The sequence below is a fragment of the Equus quagga genome, chromosome 10, assembly GCF_021613505.1.
Source record: "Equus quagga isolate Etosha38 chromosome 10, UCLA_HA_Equagga_1.0, whole genome shotgun sequence".
Lineage (NCBI taxonomy): Eukaryota > Metazoa > Chordata > Mammalia > Perissodactyla > Equidae > Equus > Equus quagga.
In genome coordinates this window covers 35,778,386-35,799,330 of record NC_060276.1, presented here as the reverse complement: position 1 = coordinate 35,799,330, position 20,945 = coordinate 35,778,386, and the positions used below count along the sequence as shown (strand labels likewise).

Below are 20,945 nucleotides of genomic sequence, written 5' to 3'. Positions count from 1 at the left end.
ACGTTTTGGTTCTAGGTACAATGCAAAGCTTCCTGGAGTGAACCAAATGTGGAAAGTGCTGTAATTTGAGGCAGTTTTCAGAACAGAGTCCCTTCTGATAAAGAAAGGCCCTTTTCTTTCTTTCATTTTTTTTCATGTATGCCTCATCACATTTTGTCCAATTTCAGCTCATCACAGGCTGAATTTTTCTTTTGATGTCTGCTTTCCAGAATAGCCCCTGCCTGAAAAAGAGAACAAAAGGCCAACTTCGTGGCTTTCAATTTGCAGCGTCCCCAGCCCTTTCATCCATCTCAGTGCTTCTCTGGCTGGGAACAAAACCTGAGCTCCAGGGTCAGAGCACATACGGAGGAAGAGCACTTTTTAAAAGTCCAAGCACATGTGGGTTTCACGTTCATTGTCATTCTGCTTTATGATAGGATCAGGTGTAGGTGGGGAAGCGAGAGGGCTTGGAGGAAAAGAAAATGCTTGGTAACCTCTACAAAAGCAGACATTCCCATGTTTTTTAGAAGTTTAAGAAGAAAGCATGTTTTTAAGTATTGGATTTGCTAATTCAGGGTTGCTGTCTGTCTTGAGGGCATCTGTGTCGGGGTACCCAGTTTGGATGATGGAGCAGGAGTTCGAAGGGCTGGCATTCAGGTGCTCTCACACACCAGGCCTTTGTTCCCTAGTTTCCTGTCCATTTCTCAGTGCCTGCTTTCAGACTCCTCTCCTTTTCCTCTTCTGCTTCCTTTGTTTCAAATCACAGAAGACCTATCTCTTTGTGCTCCCAGCTTGTTGTCTTGGTTACAGGCTTCTTCAGCTTGCCTTTTTTTGAGGGGAATATAGTGCTTAAAGAAGAGTTTTAAGAATAGTACCTAAGGGCTCTTTCTCTATGGATAGTGGGGTAGTCAGGAGTGGGTAGCACTGTGGGCTCTACATTGAAATCACCTGGAACTCTCTGAAATACTACTGCCTAGGCCCCAGCCCCGACCAGCTGAGTCAGGGTCTTGAGGAGTGGGCCCCAGGAATTGCTATTTTATTATAAATAAACAGCGTAGGTGATTCTAAGGTGCATTCAGTAGTAAGAATTATTGAGTTTTAGTAGCAAAGCCAAACAGCTTCATTCTGGGCTGTTTGAGACAGGTGAGGAAAGTATGATCAACTTTTCTGTACCTTAGTTTTTCCTGCCTAGGAGATGGGACCAGTAACGTTTGATGAGTTAAAGAGGCCCACTGTGACTGACCCGTCATTGCTGTCACATACAAAAGAGAGGCACCGTCCCTTCAGAAAAATATCTAGTTATCTAGCTGGCTTGGTGTCTAGGCTGTACTAGTGGCTTGAGGCAGTCTCAGGGATTAAAATAAATCTTTCCAGTTGCTTGAAGGAAGGAGCTTATCTGTGGGGAGGGACAGCAGTTTCACTTTCTTTAGTACAGTTTGGACAGAACTTTATGGGTTTTTGAACTTGACCCAACTTCTAGCCAACTCCCTTCTCATACGCCAGGTGGTTAGCAGAGTTAGGCACTATATTTTTATTCCCTTGTGAAATTGCCTTTTCAGTGTGTTTTTCTAACATAAAAGCAACACATGATCCAAACCTGAAACATCATGAGAATATGACACATAGCAAATAAAAGTCCCCTAGAAGTCGATTTCCCAGAGATAACCACTGTAAGCATGTTAGCTCTTCAGATTTTATGTTTGATTCGTTGTTATTTAAAAAAACCAAACAATTTGAAAGGAATAGAATAGCATGTGTGATTCCCTCTGGCATCTGACCCCTAATCTACTCTTCCTTCTCCCCGGAAACAAACCACCATTACCAGTTTCTTGGAAATCTTGAGAGGCACTATATGCATAAAGAAGGCTTAAGTATTTTAAAGTGACTTTTGATTAGATAACCAAGTCTATCCCTATACCATGGAGACATCTGTTTCATTTATCCATTCAGCAAATATCTGATAAACATCTTGTATGTTCCAGGTACTGCATTAGTTTCTGGATCTAGCATAAGGACCAGCACACAGCCACTGTCCTCCGGAGCTTACAGTCTAGCAGGGAAGATTGACATTTAAAAAAACACAGCTATTGTAAAATTAGAAATGGTGATGAGTGTTGTGAGGAAAAGAACAGAGTTTACATGCGTCACTTCCAAAATAGTGGATGAGTCCCCTTCCTCAATTTTCTGATACAGAGGTGTGGGTAAGGAGATTGGAAGCAGACTAACCCTCAGCCTTTATTCTTGACGGCAGTTTTCATCTTCTTTCCCACCAGAATTTTCATCTGACAAAATGGCCTGCTGAGAGTTAGGGTAATCTGCCAGCCAGCTTTATCATTAGTTGACAGAGTGCTAGCAGTACTCCAGATCAGAGGACTTTTGTCAGCCAGACTGTGAGCTGCTTGCAGACACGAACTATGCCCTGCATCTCTGTGTGCCCAGAACCTCAGCAAGGACAGGCTGATTCAGGCACTAGGTAATAGGTACTTTTTTCACATTCTCATTTTATAGCTTAGCAGCACTGCAAGTGATAGGTATTCTTATTTCCCATTTTTAAAGACAAGAAAACAGAGGCTTAAAGAAATTTAAAAAAAAAACCCTCTCTTCTTTAAAAATACTCGTGATCCCCTCCTGTGTCTGCCCCCAAATCTTTGACCATAGTCACATAGCTCCTCGGCGGCAGAGTTCTGAAAACATGTGCTGGCCCACATGGCTGTGACCCTGACACAGTTGGTCCCCTTCCTGCAGAGAACTGGATACCGTCCATCCCTCCACGGGTTGACCTAGGCTCTGTTCCTTCAGAGTTGTCTGGAAGATTTTTAAGACAACCAGGTCATCCTGTTCTAAATATTTTTCTGGGATTGAGATCAAGGCAGCAGCGTGATCCTCTCTTAAATGGGTCAGAGGAGGAGGACTCCTGTGGCTCCCTGAAAGGTCAAGCCTCTCTGTGCTCATTGCTCCTTTTCCCTTCTCTTCCAGCTTGTGTCCTGGGCTGGAGTCTGGCCAGGGAGCAGGGTCACACTTGCACATGTTTCCTTGGAAACTTTTATGTGTCTGACACTGTGTTAGACACTTTGGGGAGTGGAGGCAGAGGAAGCTCTTCAAAAGACAAATTATCGTATGAGGGAGACAAAAGGGAGTATTGGCTACAAACACGATCTTTGGAATCAGACAGTTCTGGATTCAAGGCGATTCTTTGACTTATTAGTTTTGTGATCTGAGACAAGTTACTTAAGCTTTTGGTAGCTCATAGTTTTCTTATATGTAAATGGAGGTGGGGTGGGGTTCGGAATAGCGCTTATCTCATGGGATTGTTAGGAATACATGAAACAATACATGTAAGGCGCATAGTAAGCACACAATAAAGAATAGTTCTTGCCATTATTATTATTAACGACAGTGGGAGGCTAACCGAGCAATAAGTGTATAGTACCAGTTAAGTACAAATGGAGTTCAGAAAAAGGAATGATCAATTTGAATGCGTTATCCAGGAAATCTCTGGAGAAGATGGAAGTGGAATGAAATATGCCGGGTAGAGCAAATATGAAAGTGGGAGGCTGAACTGAACTGGAAGGGAACAAAAGAAGGAACAAACCTATTATCTAGCATATTTGGACTCTGCTACCAGCTCACCTGTCTTCACAGCCAATGTCTCCAGTCCTTTATGGCTGCCCGTTTTGGAGAGGATTGCTTGCACTTTAGAGCTGGTAGTCAGAGGGAGGCTGCAACTTGGTTTGTGGATTCAGAACCTGATTTTTATCAACTTACTCAGGGATGTTGGTTTCACACTCCCCAACCTTACAAAAAAGAGTTCTTGACAAACCACAATGTGGATGAATGATGAGAGAGAGACCTGTATAGAGACAAAACACTGTGTCAGCCAGGCCATACCCTTCCTGATAGCAAGGTTCCTGAAGCCAAAGCAAACAGAGGCTTGTCTGATAACCTAAAATTGGAACCTAACGGAGTTGAAGGGTCTCATGAAAGAGACCAAGTAGATACTGTTTGAAATTCAGCCAAGTAGATTTGAAGATCTAATTGGCTTTATTAAGTGATTCATGATTTGGGCAGTGTCTCCTCTAGTAAGTGGAGTGATACTCTGAGGGGTTGTGAAAAGTGGAAGGTTTTTATAGGAAGGAGGGTGGGACGAGGGCGTTAGTAACAACAGCAAAGAGAGGATTATTTCAGGCCGAGTCATCTTATATTAGGGGGAAGGAAATGGCAGGGGTTCTGTGCGCAGATTACCTCACCACTGCAACTCAGGAAGTTTCATGTTGACTTGTTTAAAGGTCATGTTCCTGGGAGGGGCTAAAAGTGTAATTAAGTCTTGGTTTGCTGTAGTAGAGGCCATTTGGGGCCTGTTCTATCTTTTCTTTTTTTTTTTTAACAGTACATCACATCTTTGTATTCACCAGGATGTGTATCCTTTTCTCTCACTACTGCTGGAGCAACATCAGTGACAATTTCTCTCTTGGATGTTCTTGTTTTCTAATCCCATGCAAACACTGTTTGTGTGCTATGACCATGTTATTCTTCTGAGTTTCTTGTTAATCTTCTTGATAAGATTTGGAAATAGCAAATATAGTTAACAGCAAAATAGTTACAATGATTCTCTCACTGAGTGCTCTTTTTGGGTTTGTTCCCAAATTCTAGTGATGTTTCCAAGCAGGGCTGCCACGAATGGCTATGCACTGCACAACCCTAGGAGAGGGTGCCATTCACATAGACTATAATTGAATGGCGCCACTAGGGTTGTGCAGTGCACAACCTACACAACTGTACTCGGCAGCCCTGGCATAATGTAATGTCAATGCTTTCTTTGTCGAGGACAGGGTTTTGGGAGAGGTAGAGAGTAGCAGTTTGGAATCATTCTCAGGGACTTAATAAGGGGGCTGAAGCAGTGAACAGCTGCTATGACTAGGAAAGGAAGAAAGAATTGCAGTTGTGGCCTTGGGAGCATTATTCTCTGGCAGTGGCAGCCATTGTATGGGAGAACTACTTACCCTCATTCTTTCAGTAAATAATTTTGTGAGGGCTTACTATGTAAGGGTTGAAGAACATGGAAAGATTTGCATAGGAGGGAGCATTTGAACTGGGCCTTATGAGAGGAACAGGATATAAACACGTAAAGATAAGTTGTGCGGAGAGAGTTCTAGGGGAAAGGAACAGCAAAAGGGGAGACAAAGATGGGAAACTGCATGGGGTATGTGGGAAGGGTGAATAATTCATTTTGGTTTGATAGAAAGGCATGTGAAAAAGAGCAGTGAGCGATAATGCTGGGTGGGGGTCAAATGATGATGGAGAAGGGAGGGACTTGAGTGCCAAATTAAGGAGTTAGGACTTTATTCAACAAGCAATAAGGAGCGATCTGAAGTTTGTTTTTTTTTTTGAAATAGTTTATTGAGGTAAAATTCACTTCCTGTGCAATTCGCCCATTTAAAGTGTTCAATCAGTGGTTTTAGTATAGCCACAGATATGTGCAGCTACCACCACAGTCAGTTTAGAACATTTTCATCACCTCAAAAAGAAACTCGAAACCATTTAGCTGTCACTCCCCTACCTGTCCTTCCCCTACCTCCCTTGCTCTAAGCAGCCACTAACCTGATTTCTGTCTCTATGCATTTGCCTCTGTTGGACATTTCACAAAATGGAGTCATATAATATATGGCATTTTTGACTGGCTTCTTTCACTTAGTATAACATTTTTAAGGTTCATCCATTTTGTAGCATGTATCCGTACTTCGTTCCTTTCTATAGCCAAGTAATATTCCATTGTATGGATATGCCATGTTTGTTTATCCAGTTGTCCATTGATGAGTATTTGGGGTATTTCCACCTTCTGACTATAAATGATGCTGCTGTGAACATCCAGGTATAAGTTTTTCTGTGGACATGTCTCCTGTGGATATATCCACAGGAGTGGAATGGCTGCGTCGTATGATAACTGTGTGTTTAACCTTTTGAGGACCTGCCAGACTCTCTTCTAATGCTGCAGCACCATTTTACATCCCTACCAATAGTGTGTGAGGTTTCCAGTTTCTCCACATCATCATGAACATTTGTGATTGTCTTATTGATTTTCGCCTGGCATTTGGGTGTGAAGTGGTAGTTCATGGTGGATTTGATTTACATTTATTTCCCTAATGACTAATGATATTGAATACCTTTTCATGTGCATATTGGCCATTTGTATGTCTTCTTTGGAGAAATGTCTATTCAGATCCCTAGCCCACTTTTTTATTCTTTTTTTTTTTTTTGTAAGGAAGATTGGCCCTGAGCTAACATCTGTTGCCAATCTTCCTTTTTTTGCTTGAGGAAGATTGTTGCTGAGCTAACTATCTGTGCCAATCTTCCTGTTCTATGTGGGGTGCTGCCACAGTGTGGCTTGACACTTGGTGCTATGTCGGTGCCTGGGATCCGAACCTGCGAACCCCAGGCAACCAAAGCAGAGTGTGTGAACATAACCACTACACCACCAGGCCAGCCCTCTTAGCCCACTTTTTAACTGGGTATTTATCTTTTTATTTTTGAGCTTTAAGAGCTGTTTATGTATTCTGGATACTAGACCCTTATCAGAGATAGGATTTGCAAACATTTTCTCCCCTTCTTTAGGTTGTCCTTTTACTTTCTTGATAGTGTCCTTTGAAGCACAGAAGCTTTTGATTTTGGTCAAGTCCAGTTTACCTATTTTTTCTTTTGTTTTTTCTTTTGTTGCCCGTGCTTTTGTTGTCACATCTAAGAATCCATTGCCAAATCTGGGGTCGTGAAGATTTACCACTTGGTTTACTTTTGTGAGTTTTATAGTTTTTGGTTTTACATTTAGGTCTTTGAGTGATTTTGAGTTAATTTTTATATATGGTTGTGAGCTAGGGTTACAGACTTCATTCTTATGCACGTGGAAATCCGGTTGTCCCTACACGATTTGCTGAAGAGACTCCTCCTTTCCCGTGAATGGTCAGGGCATCTTTGTTGAAAATCACTTTTGAGGGTTTATTTTTGGGCTTCAGTTCTCTTCCATTAGTCTATATATCTATCCTTATGCCAGTAGCACACTGTCTTTATTACTCTTGCTTTGTAGTAAGTTTTGAAATCAGGTGGCGTGAGTCCTCCTACTTGTTCTTCTTTTCAAGATTCGTTTGGCTATTTGGAGTCCCTTGCAGTTCCATAAGAATTTTAGAATGAGCTTGTCAGTTTCTACAAAGAAGTCAGCCGAGATTCTGATAGGGATTGTCTTGAATCTGTCATCTGAAATTTTTAAGAAAGACTGTAACGTGATCAGGGCTCTATTTTAAGAATAGGAATGTGACAATACTGTAGGGACTAGAGTGAGGAAGGGGAGAGACTGGAGAACTGCAGATAAGTTGGGAAACTATTCTAGTCCTTTAAGGAAAGGATAGGGACTGAGGTGGGAAAAAGATAATGAGGATGGATTCGAGATATACTGCAAAGGTTAAAAGTGTCAGGATGATAGGACTTGGGGACTGACTGCATGTAGGGGCTGAGAAAGAGGGGAGGCAGCAAACATAGCTCTGAGGTCTGAAGATAGGCTACGTGATTGGATAACAGTACTTTTTTTAGCTTTATATTTTAAAATGATTTTCGACTTACAGAAAGTTGTGAAGATATTACAGAGAATTCGCGTATACCCTTCACTCAACTTCCTCTAATGTTAACATCTTGCATAATCATGGTAAAATTATTAAAACTGAGAAATTAGCATTGGTGCTATGAACTAAACTATAGACTTTATTCCAATTTCACCAGGTTTTCCAGAAATGTCCTTTTTCTGTTCCAGGATCCCGCATTGCTTTTAGTTGTCGTGTCTTCTTGGTCTCCAATTCATGACAATTCCTCAGTCTTTTATTACCTTGACAATTTTAAAGAGGATTGGTCAGTTACTTTCTAGAATGTCCCTAATTTGGACCTATCTGATGTTTTTTCATGATTAGATTTGGGCAATTTCATGATTAGATTTGAGCAACTGGGCACAAATACCACAGAAGTGATGTTGTATCCTTCTTGGTGCATCGTATCAGAAGGTACGTGATGATATGATATGACTTATTACTGGTGATATTAACCTTGATCGGTCAGTTAAGGTGGTATCTGGCAGATCTCTCTGCTGTTAAGTTACTCTTTTCCCTTTGTAATTAACAATTATCTTGCTTGCAAAATGATAATACTAATTACTAATCATAGCATCTATCAGTGATTTTTGACTGCAACGGTTATTGCTGCAGTGTTTGTCTAATGGTGATTTTCTGTTTCTCTCATTCCTTCTACCTTTATCAGTTGGAATTCTGCTGTATGGAAGGGCTGTCTCTTCTCTCCTATCTTTTGAGGGCACAGGTAGAGAGAGAAGAGGTTAGGGAAAGACAGTGACAAATTCAGATTTAGGCATGTTGGTCTGAGGTACCTGTGTGACATCCAGATGGAAATATCCAGAAAGCATTTGGCATCTGCATAGAAATAACAGTTGACGTTAAGATATTGGAGGCAAGTACTTTATTCTTTCCATTTTAGAAATGTGGAAACTGAGGTTCCGAGTGAAAACCTGAGGCATCGTGGGAAATAAAACTGGCAAGGCATCCAGGGGCCACATTGTTGAGGGCCTTGATTACCCTGCAAATGACTTTGGACTTTATAAAATGTCTCACCAATGCAAATTTAGGATTTGTAAGTAGGGAAAGATTGATAATCAGATCCTAGCTCTCAATCTCCTATAGCACTGTGTAACAACAGAGAGGCATTTAATATCCCAAGTAAATAAAATCTAAGCGCCTGAGTTCTATAGGCCGTTGCAAAAAAAGGAGAAGTGTTGTCTGGAGTTATTGGAGAAGGCTTTGTGGAGGAAATGGAGCTTGCCACGGGCTTAGATAGAATTTGCGGTGAGAGGAGAAGAGAAAGGGCATCCTAGAAGGATGATGCTATCAATAGCTCATACTTATTTTATTCCTCACAGTGTGCGAGGCACTGAACCAAGCACTTCAAGCATTTCATCCTCACATCTACCCAATAAGATAGTACTATTGTAATCCCTGTCTATAGATGAGGAAACTGAGCCTAGATTGGTTAAGTATTCTTCTTGTAGGTAGCTGGAAAAGGGAAGTCAAATAATATATCAGAATCTTATTATGCAAGCGTGGAATTAGAACAAGTGAAGTTAGATGAATTGAAAGTTTCATATGAGCTGTTGCTGATGTAGCTCACAGTAGGAATGGATTTTCTATTAAGATCAGAATAATTATAGCTACTATATATTGAGTGTTAGCTATGTGCTAGGCATTGTGCCAAGCGCTTTGCTTGCTTTATCTCATTTGATCCTCTTCAAAACCTTGTGAATTACATAGGTACTATTTTTATCCCTATTTTAGAGATGAAAATGCCTTCAATCTCTTGCTCAAGGTCACAGTGCTGGTGCGTGGCAGGACCAGCATGTGGACCCAAGTCTGTCTTGACTCTAAAGCCCACACTCTTAACCACTTAGTGATGCTTCCATCCTCTTAATAGGGATCAGTTTGCTAATGGGACAAGAAAACTTGATTTTTATGAGCTAAGGTTTTCTGGCTCCTAGATAGTGCTTGGGTGTGGATTCTGCCAAATATGCCTTTGTGACTCTCTTTGTTCTATACCTCAATGGTTGACCAAACCCATGGTTTTTTTAGGTATAATTCAAGCACGTTGAAATCTGGTCTTTCAAGTCTGGGAACAGTTTGGCTTTAGGATGACCTTACAACTTTATTAATGTGTTATATGTTGATTTTAAAGCCTAACTCTTAGTAGGTACTCTTATTTCCATTTTGCCTCAATTCTTGAGGGAAGGCTCTTTGTAAACTCCTTATACTGACAAACCATTGTAATTTCTCAGAAAGAGGCAAACAGAAGGAATTAAGGGGAGGATAGAGGATGGCCATTAAACTGAAGGCTTCCTGGAGAAAATGATGCTTTGTTTTGTATTTGAAAGGTAAATAAGAATTAGCCAGAAGAGGAAAGGTGAGAAGACCATTCTGGAAGAGTGAATAGGATTAGCAATGATACAATTTCTAGATATTGGAGATTTAAATTTTTAAAAATAAAATTATGAAAATATTAGGAAAACAATAGATGACTCTTTTGTAAAAGACTTTCAAAGCATGACATCAAAGACAGAAGCCATAAAGGAAATGACAAGTACGTCTGATTACGTAAAGATAAAAAAAAAGCTTCTGTACATCAAAAACTACCATAGGCAGAGCTACAACAATGACAACCTGGGAAAAACATTTGCAATGAATGTCAAATAGTCAGTATTAAATGTTGTTAAAACATAAATAGCTCTTACAACTCAATAAGAAAAAGAACATACCAGTGGAAAAATAGGCAAAGGCCACAGATGGTCACATCCCAAAAGAAGAAATATAGCCAAAAAACATGTTAGAAAATAGTTCAGCATCTTTGGTCATCGGAGACAAGCAAGTTAAAGCAATAAGTTGTGCTATTTGTGTTGTAGGGGAGGAAAAATAATTTCCCTCTACCCTTCTAGGTTCTTTGCTGAGACAAAACAAAATTAAAAGATTAACAGGAGAAAAACAGAAGTTTGATAACATGTATACCTCCTATATACACGGGAAATACCCAGGAAAACTGAGTAACTCCCCAAAATGGCCCAAGTCACCACCTTAAATATCATCTCCAGCCAAAGACAAAAGAAGATGTAGGGGGCAATGATGGGAGGTTTCCAGGAAAAGCACAGTAAACAAGGGTATGGTGGTTATGCAGAAGATCTAAGTCCATGCCTTCTCCAATGATAAGAGTTTCTAGAGATTGAGTCATCCTCCTCTTCCTGGTGCAGGCAGAGAGGGGGACACCCTTACAAACAGAAATTTCCCTTATAAATGTCAATATCTTTTACAAAAGGATAACTTCTACTCAGTTTTCAGAGCTTCTCCTGTGTCTGCTAGTTTTTAAAACATAACCAGCTCAAAATAATTCCTATGCCAAAGAGACATTTTTAGGGGGGAGCAAAGTCTGCTTTCCTGCAGTGTTTTGTCTTTTGAAAAATGATAATGACCTGTTGGCTAGGTTGTAGCAGACCATATGTAACATTCTCATTTGTTGTTGGCAGGAGAATAAATTCAAAGAAATTTCCTGGAAGGCAATTTAGAATGATAGATTAAAAGCCTTAAAATGTTTATTCATTTTAAAGACCTAGAAATTCTCCTTCTACAAACATAGACTAAGGAAATAGCAAAGGATCTGAAAACTTAGATATAACTTACATGGGCAACAGGAGGAGATGGGTTGAGTAAATTGTTGCACATCCGTATAATTGAATAAAATGAAGCTATTAGAAAATGAGGGTGTGGAAGCATGTTTATGACATGGAGTTTGTTGGGGATATAGTTTGCATTAATGCATGAGGCCACTATGCTGGAGAGAGATGGGGTCTGGAGTAGAGAAAGCCTTGCCTGCCATGCTAAGGAGTTTGAGTTTTTTCTGTAGTTACTGACGAGCCATTGAAGTATTTTAAATGGCCGATCAGAGCTGCATTTTTTCCCTCTTGTATCAGTGTGCTTGGAGGCCTGAGACCAGTAAAGAGATTATTGCAGTGGTCCAGGGAGAGACGATGAGTGCCCCAAAGTGTGAACAGTAGTGAATAGAGCCCCGGCCAGACTTTGGGCAGCCCAAAGAATGGATTTTTCCTGTGGTGGGTAATGGTTATAAGTACTTGTCCATAGGAATCCCCAAATAGCTGTGTGCTGTCATAGGAGGGGAAGCCAGGAGAACTGGAGCCAGAGGGCTGGGCCTGGGAAGATCTTGTGTCAGGCCAAACACCTCTCTCCTGTCCTTCTCGCACTCTTGTTTCCCTTTCATTTAGTTTTCCCATCCCCCTTCACTGCTTAATGTGGCTAGCCCTTCATTTAGGGTGGTCTGTTGTGACTGGCCCTCCTTCCCAATTACATTTCCCATAATACTAGCACTTCTTCCTGTGAACAAAAATTAAATTCTTTAGGCATTATGAAAATGGGAGTTTATTGACTTGAATGTTGAGGTGGAGCAGAAGTTGATGGGAGGCTGGACAATGATGCCAGTGAACTTGGGGCTGATATGACTGTGGAAAAGGAAAAGGAAGTGGGACAAGTGTGGCTGAGCTGTTGAGTAGGGAAGTTGGGAGCCTGGAATCAGAGCGGTTCAGCAGTAGAGGATGAACTGGTACAGCTGTTGGTGCCTAGACTGGGTGCTTAGCAAAGAGCTGAATTTACAAGTTTCTGGACAGGAGAACCTTTGAGTAGTACAGTGAACTTTTCTGAGGAAGCTGAGAGAGTGTGGTTTAGAATGGAACCTGTGGGTTTTTCCCAGAAAAAAACAGCCAAAAAAAGACGTCAGTTTTGTAAGGGTTCATGAATTGCAAGCACCCAGCTGACCTGGGAATGAGGCAGTTGGAGCTAAGACAAGCCTGTCTTTAGGGAATGCTGGACTCTGAAACCCATCTGTGTAAATATAATTTGCTGCCCAACTGTTACCGAATCAGGTTCATTTTGCCTGTATGAAGAGCCAATCACCAAGACTACAAGTTTGCAGCAGAGAAATGGTTTATTTACAAGGCAACCAATCAAGGAGATGGGAGAACAAATCTCAAATCCGCCTCCCCCACAAATGGAATTAGAGACGTTTATAGGATAAAGGGGCGGGGTGATCTGAAGTGTAGGAATAGATGATGGGAGATAAGGAGGAGTGAGGTAATTGATGACCTGCACAAGTGTAGTCAAGCTTCATGGCTCCTCATAGGGCACATGTTCACAAAATGGTGGCATTACCATGATCTGAGGGTGGAGTTTTCAGCTCCTTGACATCAAAGGGTCACCTATCAGTCATCCCTGCAGGCCCAGTTGATGAGTTGGTGGTGTCAACTGGCCTGAAGTCCATTCTCAGTTCCTGAAAAACTTAAGCACCCCACCGGTTACCATAGTGACCCAAGCATCAGAGATGTTACCTATAGGGTGGGCCTTAGTAATGCATTATCTAACTACCTTTTCAAACAGCCAACTAACTGTGGATAGGTAAAGCAAGTTGGCCCCCTGTTGGTTTCACAGTTAGGTTTGTGTTTTGAGATGTCTCACCTCGTAGAGAGTAGATCTTGTGAGCTGTGAGGTGGCACAGGTGTGGAGCCATTGGGCTGACTGCCTGTGTGCCATGGGGTCAAGGGGCAGGGCTAGAGTCTAAAGAAGAGAAACACTCGTGAGGCCTGGACTATGTCAGGTGTGAGATGGAAAGTGTTCTGATCTGGAAGTTAGGGGACCTGGGTTTTTGTTAGAAAGCTTGTCAGAGCCTTTTCCCTGGGTGTCTTCCTCTGTAAAATGGGATTTAATAACAAAGCCCTGCTTACCTCCCAGGTGATGGAAAAATGGAAGTGCTTTGTGGCATTTCTCTGTATGCTCCCTGCCCATGCCCTTTTCTTCAGGTGCTGAGCTGGGCAGATTTCAGCATGAATACAAAGTGCCAGGTTGGTGCCGAGATATGCTCAGATGCATTCTCATCTTCCTACCGTCCTTGTTTGCACTTGCAAGAGTCCTCTCTTCCCACTCTATTTGCAGCTAAAGGGATGGTTTAGCTTTCTGTCTGCTAGTACAAAACACATGCTACCAAAATTTGGAGGCGATTGGCAGCTAACCAAGGGAGAAGAGCAGAGATATTCAGGCCAGGGCTGGGGGCCTTCGGACCTCTGAATTAAAATGCCATTTTCACGTGGCTCCTTTGGTTAATGCTGATTATGGATGTGGCTCCAGCATGGCAGAGCAGGGAGGTTCAACGTAATATCTTTGAAGTTGCTAAAGGAGGCCATGAGTTTACTGGAAATGGAATATGATGAATTTGGGGTCCTTTTTCAAATCTGCTGATTTGATATGTCTACATGTATCTGATTCAAAGATTGCTTGAAAAAGATACTTTTTATCCTGGTGATGGAAATAGACAGGCAATCAGATGAGAAAGGTCAAAGCGCTAGTTGGAATGACGTGGCCACATGAAAGTAACTGTTGGAAAACTTATTTACAATCAAGTCTAAATTAGCTGCCTCAAAAGGAGTTAGATCTATAATTGAATGGAGGATAATCCGAGAACTTACTGGGTTGGAACTGGAGACTTGCTCCCTTTAGGAGGTTTCTGGGCTTCTGGCATAGGGCTGTCATGGATCAGAACCAGTCAAATGGAGCTTTTATAAGGAAATCTGCCCTCAAGAATCTGCTCATCTCCTCTTGTCTGTGCGTCTAGAAAAGCACGAGTTAACTATGGGGCCCAGTGGCGCATTTTTACCTCTCTGTTTAGCATGTTGGAAGTATCTTGGGTATTCCAGAAGGTCAGGAAGGCTGCTGGCATGGCTCTGCGGGGACCCTAGAAGTATTGAGGACCTCCCCAAAGTGGTTGGGGGCCCCTGCCCACCCTGTGTACTGTAGCTTCTGAGGGTAGCCTTTGATGGGACTGATGCTGGGTAACTATGCGCAGCCTCCAACTTGATCCCTTGCCTAAGGTGAGTAACTTCACTGCTGGGTCAGTGGTAAAGAATACCAGCTTTGTTTCTTTCTTTCTTGGACTGCTCCTGAGGGCTGGGATGGGGAATTAGAGATAGGTCAATGAATGTTTAGATGATTGAAATTCCAAGTCACCAATCTTTATCCTAAGCCATTAAGGTCAGATGTATTTCAGAAGTCAGAATATTTTTATTTTAGAAATGCAATACGGTGCGTGTAGAGTATTTAACATATATCCCCAGTGGGATCTGGGACAGCACCCCATAATCAATACACTATTTTTATGGAAAATGTATGAATATTCACCATAAGTGGAATAAATAAAGTCTGTAAATAGCCACAGCTCAGTTCAAATCATGTTTTGCTACCAAATTAGCTTTGAAAAAAGCAGACTTTCAGTTTTTAGAGCTTTTTGAATTTGGTGATTGCTGATAAAGGGTTGTAGACCTGTAATTGTCATTGGATTTTCACTTTTAATCAAATTGGTCCACAGTGGGTAAAGGCACAACCTCGGAGGGGTTCTCTCATGAGGTATTGTGCAGGGGATGGACTCTTGGCTGTATTCCTTTCAAGACCCTTTCTCTTTTTCATTCTTCCTTCGCTTCCTCTTGGCAGGGATTCAAGCAGGTTCAAGATATGTCTTTCCTTATAGAAGATTTTCTTATAGTACCCTTTCCTTCTAAATGTAGACTCTGATGGAACTGAAGAAACAAATGCTCAAGAATGTACACATAGAGAAGCCAAACAAGTCCATAATGCTGATAATCTATATTAATAAGTGCCTACAACAAGATAGGGACACATATCAAGGATTTTGTAAATCGTACCATTAAATCACTGTAGGTGAAGGAACTTCACAAACACGACTTTCATTCCTTTGTCAATCCTCAGTCCTGCTGAGTGTTTTTGATCCTGTAGTAGTTCAGGGCAAGGTCAAACATTTAGCATGTCTGGCTGCCAAGAGTGGTTGAATCTCCTGGGGTGTTAGTTAAGCATGCAGATTCCTGGAGTCCCAGACTTCTGGAATCATCATTCCTAATGGAGGAACCCAGGAATTTGCATATTTAACAGGCGCTCTTCAGGGGTTTCTTTGTTCCTCTTGAGAACCAGTGCTTTGAAGGTCAAACTGCCACAGCGGAGGTTTTAGAAGGCTCTAACCCAGGCCTAGGTAAAACCAAGTAGGATGGAACTGATTTGTCTCTTAGAAGGACAAGGTTCTCTTCATTTGCTTTGACCTGGGAGGAAAATAGAAGAGTAAAACCACATAGTCGTGCTTAGAAACAAACCAATCAAATGTGGAGGGGGGCGGAGAATTTTCCCTCTACCCTTCTATGTCCTTGGCTGAGACCGCCCTGCAACAAAAGACAGATTAACAGGAAAAAAACAAACAGAAGTTTAATAACATGTATACCTCCTGTATACACAGGGGAGACCCAGGAAAACTGAGTAGCTCCCCCAGTTGGCCCAAGCCACTACCTTAAATACCATCTCCAGTTAAAGACAAAAGATGACGTGGGAGGGTGCAGTTATGGGAGGCTATCAGGAAAAGCACAGTAACTGAGGGTATGATTGTTATGCAGATGTAGGTCGTTGCCTTCTCCATTGATAAGAGTTTCTAGAGATTCAGTCACCCTTCTCTTGCTGGTACAGTACAGAGAGGGAGATACCCGTACAAATAGAGATTTTCCCTTATAAGTGTAAATGTCTCCTGCAAAAGGGTAACTTATACTCAGTTTTTACATCTTTTCCTGTGTCTGCTGATTCTTAAAAATAATCCTTATACCAAGCCAGCCCTGATGGCCTAGTGGTTAAAGTTTGATCTTCTCACCACTTCGGTGGCCTGGATCTGGTTCCCAGTTGCAGAACCACACCACCCGTACCCTTCTGTCAGTAGCCATGCTATGGTGGCGGCTCACGTAGAACTAGAAGGACCTACAACTAGAATATATAACTATGCACTTGGGTTTTGGGGAGGAAAAAAACAAAAAGGAAGATTGGCAATAGGTGTTATCTCAGGGCTAATCTTTTCCAGAAAAAAAAAAAGAAAACACAACCCTAAAGTTGTTCTAGGAACACTCAGTGGAGATGTGTTATATTTAAAAAAGAAAATAATCCTTATGCCAAAGAGACATATCTTGGCGTGGCAAATTCTGCTCCCCTTCAAAATTGAAGAGAAGTTTGGAGCCTGGGTTGGCAATATTGGTAGGGTTGCCAGATAAAATATAAGATGCCCAGTTAAATTTAAATTTCAAGTAAACAATGAATAATGTTTCAGTGTAAGTATCTTTCATGCAATATTTAGGATATACTTATACTAAAACATTATTCATTGTTTATCTGAAATTCAAATTTAATTGGGCATTTGTATTTTTATTTACTAAATCTGGCAGTGCTTGGATATTGATTAATCCCCCTTCCCCCATGGGAAGCACATCAGATGGTATTGTGTACTTGTCCTATGCTCAGAATCTATTTCTATTTGTCCTGGGTTAAAAGCTTCTGAGACTGACTACCTGTGTCATATTGAACTTGAAGAGCTGAAAAATTGAGTCTTGTTCTAGAGGTTTAGAGGAAGTGTTCTAGAGGCCAAAAGGGCCTAAGAAAAGCTCTCCCCTTCTCCTACCCTCAAACACTCCCTCACTCTCCATCTCTCTTCCTCTCCCCCCTCACTATGACACGCACACACACAAACACGTAGATGCATGTGCAAACACAAACATGTTTAGAAAACCACCTGCTTGCCTTTTAAATTTTTATATTACATTTTTTGTGTGAGTTTGGTTATTAATTATTATTATGATTATTATGAAAGTAACATTGTCTCACTGCATCCAGCATTTCTCTTGATAACCAGACTTAATTCTTTTTCAATTGCAGATCTTTCTCCTGGCCTGCCCTCCATGTCCGGGAGCCATCGTCGTCTTCAAGTAAGGGAAAATTGATTTTTGCTCTGTTGCCATTGCTATTCAGACTGTTTTGTCTGTTTGATAACAAAGGATGATGAGCACATTGTTGTGAGTGCCTTGGACCTGCACCACTTTGTCTCTGGGCTTCCCGAGGGACAAAAGTCTATGAGGGCACAGGGAAACATGGAAGTGTTATATGTGGAGTAATTTTTGTCAAGCCCTGACAATCCTTTTTAGCGATTCCTTGTGGTGGTGGGTTATGCATGAGGCATGCTCCCTTAGAAGGTTGCTGCCCTCCTAACGTTTCTCTTGAGAGCAACCTGGGGTCAGACAGCTTCCCTCCTTGCCAAAATCTCTGCATTGTGGTCCTGCTGCTCTTCCCTTGGAAGGGCTTTATTCTTGTGTTTTGATTTTGTTTTTCTTTTTCTGAAAGCGCAAATTAAAGTGAGGAGAAAAACATATCACCTTATTACAAGTCCTGACTTTCTTAAAAATAACAAGCATCAAATCCATTTAAGTGTATTACAGGCAAATCATGTTTATCTGAAGGCAAGTTTGCTTAAATGAAATTCTCAAGAGTCCCAGAACCCTCATTTTAACCGTGAGTTGTGACCATCTCACTTATGAAGCCTTTTATTAGAGTTGCTCATGAGAAGCTAAATCGACCAAATTAATTTCATCTCTTTTCCCCTTCCCTGACCTCCATTTTGGAGCTGTTCCTGAGCAGTCAAATGGCTGCAAGCCAGAGGGAGGGGACAGGAAGTAAAGAGCCCAGCAGATCCTTGGATAATTGAGAGTGGTTTAAATGGCTTTCTGATTTACTTAAGTCATTAAAGTGTTAGGTAGGGGGAAAATATACCCCATTTGCTGCTTCAAATAGCTCCTTAGAATAGCCACTTAGTGTCTTGCCTTAGGTGAGTAGCTTTCTGCTAGCTGAGGGGGAATGGATCTTGATTTTGTACATCTGATACTTGCACAGCCCCTAAGCAGAAGGGGCATTTAACCCTGTTTCCCTCCTTTGGTTTCCCAAAATGAGCTCAATTTTTCAGTGTAATGTTTTTAAAATAACATTTATTGGTTTTATTTTATTATTATAAAAGGAACAATTCTCATTATGGAAAATGCAGAGACACATAAAGGAGAAAATAAACATCACTCCGAATCCTACCACCAAGAGATAATTTTGGTTATTGCCTTTCTTTTTGTAGTAAGCAGACATCGTAAGATAAGTTTTTTTACTATATCTTTTCTAAATTTAATTTAATTTGTATATACATTTATACACATAAAATACATGAATATGATTGCTGGATTTATGTTTTTATTATGGTGGACCGTTTTTTTCCCTTTGTTTTGTTTGCCCCCTACCTCTACCTTTCTCACCATCCCTGTATATCACCAAACCGGTATGAACCCTTCCATATTTTTCTCCATACTCATAGGGACACACCTACACAAATGGGTTTTGGAATATTTGGGTGTTTTTATTCACTGTTTGTTTTACAAAAATAGAATCCTGTATATGTTTTAATACATCGTGCTTTTTTCACTCAATATCTCATGGGAATCTATCAAAGTCTGTTAGTATAGCTCTTATTCTTTTACCAGGCTGCAAAATATTTCATAGATTCATAATAGTTTATTTAGCTATTCCCCTATTACGAACAATTACATGTATTCTTTCCAGATTTCTGCCACTATAATCAATCCTGAAATAAACATCATTGTGCGTATGCCCTTATTTAATAATATTATATATATATATGCACATACAACTGTTTATATATAAATATATATATTTATGTTAAATACTTCCATATTGATTTACAAAAACAGGCAGTTATAATTCACTTTGCCCTTTTTTATGTAATATATGAGATTACTCTTTTCTTCATATCCCTGCTGGCATAAGGCGTTACGGTTCTTTCATAATTTTGACAACTTAATGGATGTATCTCCTTGGCTAGTAATGAATTTCTGTATTATCTCGTATTTTTCTTTTCCAATTAAATTTGCTCGTTGAATTGTCTGTTCATATTATCTACCCATTTCCTGTGAATTTTTTATATTTTTCTTAATTTTTAAGACCTCTTTGTTTATTTCGGGTATTGGCTTTCTATCATCGTTATAAATATCTTTTCCCAAGTCTGTATGTATTGACTTTGCTGCTGGTATATTTTTACACATAATTTTCAAAATTTTTTCATAATGTTTTGTTATATAGCTTCTAGGTTCTCAGTCTTGGTTAAGACTATTTTCTTAAAGATGGATAATTAGTTGTACTGGTATAATATATTTAATAATCTGTACTTTTCCCTGTGAACTGAACTACCATCTTTGTCACCTATTAAAATTTTTATATATTAGGATCCATTTATGGATTCTCTTTTCTGTTTCTTCTATTTGTCTGTGCACCCAAATTGTGTTGATTTGATTGAGTTAGCTTAAAAATACATATTGTTTTGGTTATTCTTTGGCATTTTTTCTTATGTACAAATTTTAAGATCACTTTCATTCAATTTTCCCCACCAACCCTATTGGGATTCTAATTAAAATTGCATTAAGTTTCTATTTCAATCTTGTGAGAATTGATTTTTAAAAAATTATGTAGCTTTTTTTAATCTAAGAAATGATATTTCTTTCCATCTGTTCAGATCTTGTTTTACACCTTTCTTGATACATTTGTTCCTAAAGAATTAATAGCTTTTTTGTCCATTATGAGTGGAATATTGTCCTCTTTTCTATTCCTAAATGCTTATTGCTAGAAAAGGAAAATGTTATTGATTTTAAAAATATTTCTTATATCTAGCTATCCTGCCAAACTTTCTTGTTAGTTCTGGTAAATTTTGTTTTAATTTTACCCCTTTTTTGAATGGTTATACCAGTTATTTCATTTTCTTCTATTTTTACTTTTGCTAGAAACTCAAAGACAGAGTTCCATAAAAATGGTGCTGGTGGGCCACTCTGTCTAAAACCAGTTTTAAATAGAAATGTTTTTTGTGTCTCTCCATATTTGCTGTTGCTGTTTGTTAAATAGTCTATTATATTTAAATAGTTTCTACATTTACTTAGAGAAATTTTAAAAGGGAATGGTTGCTGTATTTTATCACATGCTTTATCAGTGTCTGTTGATCATGTATTTTTTTCCATTTAATTTTTTATATAGTGAATTATGTCAATAGATTTTCTAATTTTGAACCACTCTTAAGTTACTGAAATAAGCCCTGCTGATCATAGTGTATTATTATTTTATTACATTGCTGGATTCTATTTGTCAATCTTTTATTTAGAATCTTGCCTCAGTATTCATGAGTGAGATTGGAGCTGTTCTTTTGGATTTTTTTGGTCAGGTTTAAGGGTTGAAATTATGGTGGCTATGTAAAATGAGCTCTAGAAGTTTCCTTTTTTTCCTCTGGCCTGGAATACTCTAATTACCCTTAGAATTACCCTTAGAAATTAGATAAAGCTCAATTGTGAAGCTTGTCTGGTCCTGGTGCCTTTTTCAGTTGGTAGACCCTTAATCACCTTTCATAATTAATATGATAATTAATCTATT

At 40.0% G+C, this 20,945-nt stretch overlaps 1 protein-coding gene across 2 annotated transcripts in view; it reads left to right on the top strand.

Annotated features, from left to right (window-relative positions):
• The window catches only part of TMEM164 (transmembrane protein 164), a 167,687-nt gene that overhangs the window by 51,625 nt on the left and 95,117 nt on the right, over positions 1 to 20,945 (top strand). For both annotated transcript variants that reach the window (XM_046673204.1, XM_046673203.1), the window contains exon 3: positions 17,361 to 17,410. In XM_046673204.1, coding sequence (XP_046529160.1) covers positions 17,361 to 17,410 — 50 coding nt within the window. The remainder of the gene's footprint in view (positions 1 to 17,360; positions 17,411 to 20,945) is intronic.